Source organism: Penaeus japonicus, unplaced genomic scaffold (genome assembly GCF_977035675.1).
Source record: "Penaeus japonicus unplaced genomic scaffold, GWHDUDI00000001_assembly GWHDUDI00000002, whole genome shotgun sequence".
Taxonomy (NCBI): Eukaryota; Metazoa; Arthropoda; class Malacostraca; order Decapoda; family Penaeidae; genus Penaeus; species Penaeus japonicus.
In genome coordinates this window covers 47,638,717-47,646,216 of record NW_028234404.1, presented here as the reverse complement: position 1 = coordinate 47,646,216, position 7,500 = coordinate 47,638,717, and the positions used below count along the sequence as shown (strand labels likewise).

At 44.0% G+C, this 7,500-nt stretch overlaps 1 protein-coding gene across 3 annotated transcripts in view; it reads right to left on the bottom strand.

The window, feature by feature from the left end:
* LOC122256693 (matrix metalloproteinase-14-like) overlaps positions 1-7,500 on the bottom strand; it is a 27,069-nt gene that overhangs the window by 4,857 nt on the left and 14,712 nt on the right. For 2 of the 3 annotated variants that reach the window (XM_086552325.1, XM_086552333.1), the window contains exons 3-8: positions 7,141-7,293; positions 5,330-5,451; positions 4,760-4,924; positions 3,940-4,070; positions 2,368-2,526; positions 964-1,709 (exon numbers count right to left, since the gene is read on the bottom strand). In XM_086552325.1, the coding sequence (XP_086408451.1) occupies positions 964-1,709; positions 2,368-2,526; positions 3,940-4,070; positions 4,760-4,924; positions 5,330-5,451; positions 7,141-7,293 (1,476 nt within the window). The remainder of the gene's footprint in view (positions 1-963; positions 1,710-2,367; positions 2,527-3,939; positions 4,071-4,759; positions 4,925-5,329; positions 5,452-7,140; positions 7,294-7,500) is intronic. The other variant, XM_086552338.1, reaches the window with a different exon arrangement.

Here is a 7,500-nt window from a genome sequence, read left to right as displayed (position 1 = left end):
GTGTGTGTGTGTGTGTGTGTGTGTGTGTGTGTGTGTGTGTGTGTGTGTGTGTGTGTGTGTGTGTGCGTGTGTGTGTGTTGATAATGATAACAAATAATAAAAATAATAATGATAATAACAATAATAATAATAATAATAATAATAATAATAATAATAATAATAACAATAATATTAACAATAACATTACCAATAACAATTCTGATAATAGTATTAATATTAACAATGATAATTATAACAATAATACCAATAAATACCAGTAAATGATAATAATAGTAATAATAATAATAATGATAATAATAATAATAATAATAACAATCATAAAATAATTAAATTAATAATGGTATTGATAATAACTGATAAAGCTTTTAAGAACGCAAATTTTGTCAAATATTACTTGTGCGCTGTATCTTTTTGCCCTTTTATCAACACGGTAGAGTATTTTACATCAATTTAACATCCACTTCTTGCCCTGGGGCGTTAGATGGACGTATTTTACGACGTTGATTTTCCTTAAAAATAAAAAGCAACTGACTGTTTCCTTGCAAAATAAAAAGCAACTGACTGTTTCCTTAAAAAATAAAAAGCAACTGACTGTTTCCTTGCAAAATAAAAAGCAATCCAACTCCTTCGTCCTTAGAACGTCAAATCAACGTTGCAATAATTTCACTGACGTATTTTGCGACTCGCTGCGTCCTTGCAAACTTAAGAGCTAACCAATTCCTTGGTGCGTAGAACGTCAAATCAACGTTGGAAGATTTTCACTGACGTATTTTTCGATTCGTTGCGTCCTTGCAAATGAAAGAACTAACCAATTCCTTCGTCTCTAGAACGCCGAATCAACGTTGCAAAGAGTCCCACTGACGTATTTTTGTGTCCGTGAAAGCAAAGAGCAAAACGATTCCCCGGGAGCGTCAGGTCAACGCCCTCGGATCTCGCCGCCGCCGTGTCGAGTGACTGACTCACCGTGTCCTTGAAGATGAAGAGCTCCTGCCTGAGCACCGCCATGGAGTCGTAGTCTCCGTTGCACACGTTGGGCACCGCCGGGGGAGGCTTGGCAGTCGTAGCCACGCGGTCGTCGTCCCCCTGCTCCCAGCGCCATCGCTCCTCTTCCTCCCTCCTCCTGGCTTCCTCCTCCCTCCTCCTGACCTCCTCCTCCCAGCGCCTCTTCTCCTCTTCTTCCTCCCTGCGCCTCTTCCTCTCCTCCTCCCGGCGCCTCTCCTCCTCCTCGCGCCTCTTGTGGTCCTGCTCGTAAAAGTCCTCCTCGTCGGTCCTCTTGCGGTCGTCGTCGCCGCGCCTGTGCACGTCGTCTCCCTCTGGAGGAAGAGCAGGTAAGTTGGGAAGGTCAGCATTGCCTCCGAATCGCTTTTTATGCTCGTCTACCGTCTCGGAATCGCCGTGATAACGGACGTGTTCATCATCATCATCATAATCATCATCATCATCATCATCATCATCGCTACCACCACCATCATCACCAGCCTCGGTATTAGTAGTATCATCATCAGGTTCATCACTAAGCACACCATCATCACCACCACCACCATCACCACCATGGTCATCACCAGCCTTACCGCCGTCATCACCACCATCACCATCACTTGCTGCGTCTGACTGATGGTCTTCATCCGTCGTAGGGGGGGTGGGGGTGGTGGTCGTCGTGGTGGTCGTCCTGTTGAAGTACTCGTCGTCCCCCTCCAGCTTCCGCTTGACTGTCGGGGAGAAACGACCAGACGTCTATGACCTTGCGATTATTTTTTTTTTTTAAGACTATGCAGGGGGGGTTAAAATTGATGCGTATTTTATTTTTTTATTTCTTAAGGTTTTATATATATATATATTCTATATATTTTTTCCCGAAGATGACATCCCATCTCATATATAGAATAATTGCAATGGCAACTAAGATATACGGTACTGATCTATGCATAAATATCCTGCTACTTGATCAGAAAATTGGAACAAACATATATGAGAAGTTATCAAAACTACATTCTAATTTCTCAGTATCATACTATATTCATTATGAAAACCATATGCCTGTTGATCAAGTTAATCAGATTTATAAATAAGTTAAACAAAAACTTTTATTTTTAAAATTTGATTATATCTTAATTTTGTTGTTGTCCTTATTGTTATTGTTATAATATTAATAATGATAATAATGATAATGATAATGACAATAATGATAAAAATAATGATAATGATAGCAAATAATGATTATAACAACAATAGTAATCATGATAATAACAAGAACGATAATGATAATACTTACAACAATAACAAAAATAGTAACAAAGACAACAACGACAACTACACCAAAGGCCACTAACCCAAGGCAACGTGCCCAGTGCCGATCAAGCCACTTACTATAGAGTTCCCACATCGCCATGACGTCATCATAAGCCAGCGCGAAGTGAGGTGTGTATCCCTTGTAGTAAGGGAACATGATGGAGTCAGCCACGGGCGAGTGAGCGAGGCCCAGCGAGTGGCCAATCTCGTGCACGGCCACAGTGAAGAAGTCGAGACCTGCAATGCGAACGGGGGTTGAAAGTGTGTGGATTGCAATACGAACGGGGGTTGAAAGTGTGTGGATTGCAATACGAACGGGGGTTGAAAGTGTGTGGATTGCAATACGAACGGGGGTTGAAAGTGTGTGGATTGCAATACGAACGGGGGTTGAAAGTGTGTGGATTGCAATACGAACGGGGGGAGGGGGGTGAGTAGGTTGAAAGTGTGTGGATTGCATGATTGTATAAAGAAGTCGTGACCTGCAATACGAACGGGGGGAGGGGGGTGAGTAGGTTGAAAGTGTGTGGATTGCATGATTTGATAGTATCGTTTTGATATTTTGATGATGTTTATTGGTTGGGAAATTTTATTAGTTTTGAGGGGGTTCTGGTTTTGGTGTGTGTTTATTTGTTTGTTTGAATTCTGGGTAAGGATTTTAGAAGGGATATGATGTGTATTTGTTTTCCCTCATTTCTTCTCCTTCTTCTTCTTCTCCTTCTTCTTCTGAACGGAGAATCGTTCCACGTGTCGCGAAGAAAGGTGACTGTGCTCGTAAATTCAATTCCGTCGAATGGCACTTCCCAACGCCTTCAGCGCCTCCTACCCCCTCCCCCCCCTCCTCCCCCTCCTCCCATCCCCCTTTCCGAGATAAACACCCATCAAAGTGTCCTTTTCTCCCCTTCAATTTGATTCCAAGACCTACGGGATGAATTACCGATAGTAGAGGCCTCCGAGGTCCTATAGATGAAATAAAACCAAAAAGAAAAAAAGGGAATTTGGACCGATGTTCAACTTCTCTCTCTCTCGTCGAAGAACCCTCTATACCCCGCCCCCCCTCCCCAGCCCCTTGAAATAAATGAATTACCATCAAAGTCTTCTCTCTTTTTATTAGATTCCAAGATCTATGGATTGAATTGCCGATAGCAGAGGCCTCTTATTTTATTTAGGTCCTACAGACGATACAAAAATAAGAAAAAGATGCCACTTCAAAATAAGGGATCGCTTAAAAAAAGGGAAGTCGCTTTAAAAAAGGGGATCACTTTAAAAAAAAACAGGGGCCCTAATTCAAAAAAAAAATAATTACCACTTCAAAAAAGGATACTACCTCAAATAAAATTGGTACCACTTCAAAAAATTAATACTACTTCAATAAAAGGATACCACTTCAAATAAAAAGGTACCACTTAAAAAAATGAATACCATTTCGATAAAAAGGTACCGCTTTAGATAAAAAAGTACCACTTCAAAAAAAAGGGTACCGCCTCAAAAACAAGGGTACCACTTCAAATAAAAAGGTACCATAAAAAAAAAAAAAAAAAGAATACCGCCTCAAAAGAAAAAAAAAGCACCACATCAAATAACCAAAAAGTGATCAACACTTCAAAAAAAAAAAGGGGGGGGGGGAAGGGGGAGAAGGGGGGTACTACCTACCGTCATATTGATCCTTGGGTTTGATGGTCCACTTCTCGCTCTCGTCGAAGTGCACGTCCCCCCCGTAGTGCCCGAACTCGTAAGGGAAGTAAGCGTGGGCAAGGATCCCACTCGGGCCGTCGAAGGAGTACCTGGGGAGGGACAGAGTAGGAGGATCAGCATCAGGTCCTTTGGCTTGTTTCTTCGGGGGGTGGGGGGTTGAGGGTGGGAGTGGGGGTGGGTGGGTGGGGGTGGGAGGGTGGGAGTGGGGGTGGGTGGGGGTTGAGGGTGGGAGTGGGGGTGGGTGGGTGGGGGTTGAGGGTTGGGAGGGGGGGGTTGATAGTTGAGCAAGTGCAGGAGAATGGTTTTGATGGATTCCAGGTGTGCGTGGGTGGGTGTACGTGGGTGTGTGTGTGTGGGGGGGGGGTGAGTGTGTGTGTGTGTGTGTATGTGCATATATGGCTATGGATAAATGGATATACTACTCCACCTTAAGCCTAAGTAATAAGAGAAGAATCAGGTGTGTGTATCTGGTCTTTAAAAAACATCAAGATTCTCCATCCTACCATAAAAGGCAACGACGTGTCTTTTCAAACCGCCTTTCTTTCATTCATAAAGAAACAATACGACTCTTTTTAAAACAAAATCTGCATATACCTCCTTCATAAAAAAATAAATAAAAAGAATAGAAAAAACATAGTTGCATTCTATTAAAAAGAAAATCTAAATTCATCCCTACCATTGTATCATCACCTCTTAAACACAATTCTCAGTAAAAAAAACTGGCGATTATCTCAACCACAATGCAACCAAAATAAACACTTCCCACCCGCCCACTTACCCGTCGTGGTGATCGTAGGTGGCGAAGAAGATAACGATATCTGCCTCTGGCGATTCCGACTCCTTGAACTCGAGGTGCGAATAGGTGCTCCAGGAATCAAAGGCTCTGCGTAATTCCTTCTGCACATTTTCCTTCGAGTAAAGTTGGGGCGTCCAGTTGGCAATGCTGTGAGGGGGAGGGGGGAGGGGGAGGGGGGAGGGAGGGGGAAAGAGAGGAGGCGTTTAGAATGGAGAGAACACGTGTTGTTTGTGTGTGTGTGTTTGTGTGTGCATGTGTGTGTGTGTGTGTGTGTTGACGTCATCGTGGGGTTATTTGAAGTATGAAACGACGTGCGGTCAAAACACGTGTTTGGAATGTTGGTTTTGATTGCGTTCCCTAATAGCCCGAATGCCTCGCTGCAATTGGACTCTGGGACGAAAACTCTATTTCCACGACTCTTGAAATGTTCAATTTCAATTTACAATTAGAGTATAGTCACCATGATCGAATATTTAGAAGTGCTTAAAAATCCCAAAACGGGAATCTGATTGGTGAAACAGTTGCCGACTACTCAATAAAAAGTCAACTCACAAGTAGGTGAGGCGTCGCTTCCTCCAGCCCTCAGAACCGACGATGTAGCGCTTGGGGCGGCGGAGCTTCACGATGTCCTCTGCGTCTACGTCAGGCACGCCGCAGCGGGGAGTCTGCATCAGCTGTGGGAGGAGCAGGGGAGGTGGGAGCGTGTCAGCCAGGGAGGGATTCAACCCGTGAAAATTCTCTCTGTGATTCAATTGAACAATTTCTATCCTTGCAATTGTAGCTTTATATTTGTTTATCTTCTCTATGCCTCTTATTCTCTAAAAGATAAAAATAAAAATAAAAAAAATCTCTGAAGATACGAATTTTTAAACTGATTTGTTTGCTTTTCTTAAGCTCTACACTTCATCTATGCAATTTTACCACAATGTTCTCCTCATCCCTAGATCCCCCACCCCACACCCACCCCACACCCACCCCACACCCACCCCACACCCACCCCACCCTTCTCATAAAACCTCTCAAGATAAGATTTTTTTCAATTCGTGTTTGCATTTGTTTTTGTTTTTTTTTCTTCTTCTTCGTCTCTAAAGTTTACGCTTCTCGGCCTTCTTCCCTCGAGGCCCAACAGCGTTCCCTTCGTCGCCATTATTCACTTAGCGAACCATATTTGGAGTGTTGCGTCACCGAGCCCTCGAGCCTGACAGTCCGTCTCACGCAGCATAGGACGCCCTCAGAAAAGCAACGGCTTATTTACGATCGGTTGTTTGTTTCATTAGCCATGCGGGGGGGAGGAGGAGGAGGAGGAGGAGGAGAAGGGAGGGAGAGGGGGAGGAGGAACGGAGAAAGGGAGGGAGGGAGAGGAGGAGGAGGAGGAACGGAGAAAGGGAGGGAGGGAGAGGAGGAACGGAGAAAGGGAGAGGGGGGAAGAGGAACGGAGAAAGGGAGGGAGAGAGAAGAGAAGGAATGGAGAAAAGGAGGAAGGGGGAGAAAGAAGAATAGAGAAAGGGAGGGAGAGAAGGTGTAATGGAGAAGGAGGGAGGGGGAGGGAAGCGCTGTGCACCAGAGCATTGCAAAAGCATGTTATCTGATGGAGAGATCGTAACGTTGCATCTCCTCCCGTCTGTCTTCTTATCTATCGAGCTATCTATCAGTCTGGATATTTGTATATTTCTCTATCAATTTGTTGTCCATTTATCGTATTTCTGTTTATCTAAATATAATAAATGGATAGATAGATAGATATAAAATTGTATCTTTAAACTTTTTCTCTTTTGTCATTCACTCACCCGCCTTCTTATGTCTATTATTCATAATCTATAAATCATTAAATATTTCGATTTATATAAATAGATATGAATGAACCGAGAGAGAAAAAAATATATATACACAAGGAGAGAGAGAGAGAGAGAGAGAGAGAGAGATCAGGCAGTTGAATCTCTTCATCATCATTAATACTCATAAATTATTCAGGATCATAATCTAAACAATCATGCTAGAAAATCCATTAAAGGCTTTATGCGTCACTATTCATATCTCTTCTCAAAATGTATCACCATCGTCATTGCATAACCAGGTTCCTCAATCCTGCAAGTTTAACGCAACTTCGTCAACACATCTTCGCCATGGCCATTATTTATCCTTTCATTTATTGGCATCGCAGACCAGCTGTCATCCCCCCCCCCACCCACCCACCCACCCACCGACCCCTCAATAAAAATAAATAAAACCGGAGCCCAAAAAAAAAAAAGTCGGATAAAAAAAAATCGGCCACAAGGAAAGGAGCAAGAAAGGGAGAGAATAGGTCCCGTGACACTCCGAAAAAAAGGAGGTCACGTTACGCAAAGCAGATTCCCAAGACTGACCTCGATCGTAGCGTTGTCGATGACGCCCGTCTGAGGGATGCTGCCGAACTTCTGCATGCGTTTGATCGACACCTCGAGGGTCTGCGGCGAGAAGAGGAAGTCTGCGTCTTCGTCTCCTTGGGGGATGTAGCCGAACTTCTGCATGAACTTCACCTGAAAGGGTTGGGCCGAATTGGATAATGGGTCAGGGAGCGAGGGGGGAGGGGGGAGGGCAAGATACTGGGGGGAAAGAACAAGGAGAGAGAGAGTGATGGAGGGAAGGAGGGAGTGGGAGGGAGAGGGTGGGATGGGGAGAGGGTCGGAGGGAGAGAGGGGGGGAGGAGGGAGCGAGTGGGAGAGAAAAAGAGAGAGAGAGAGAGA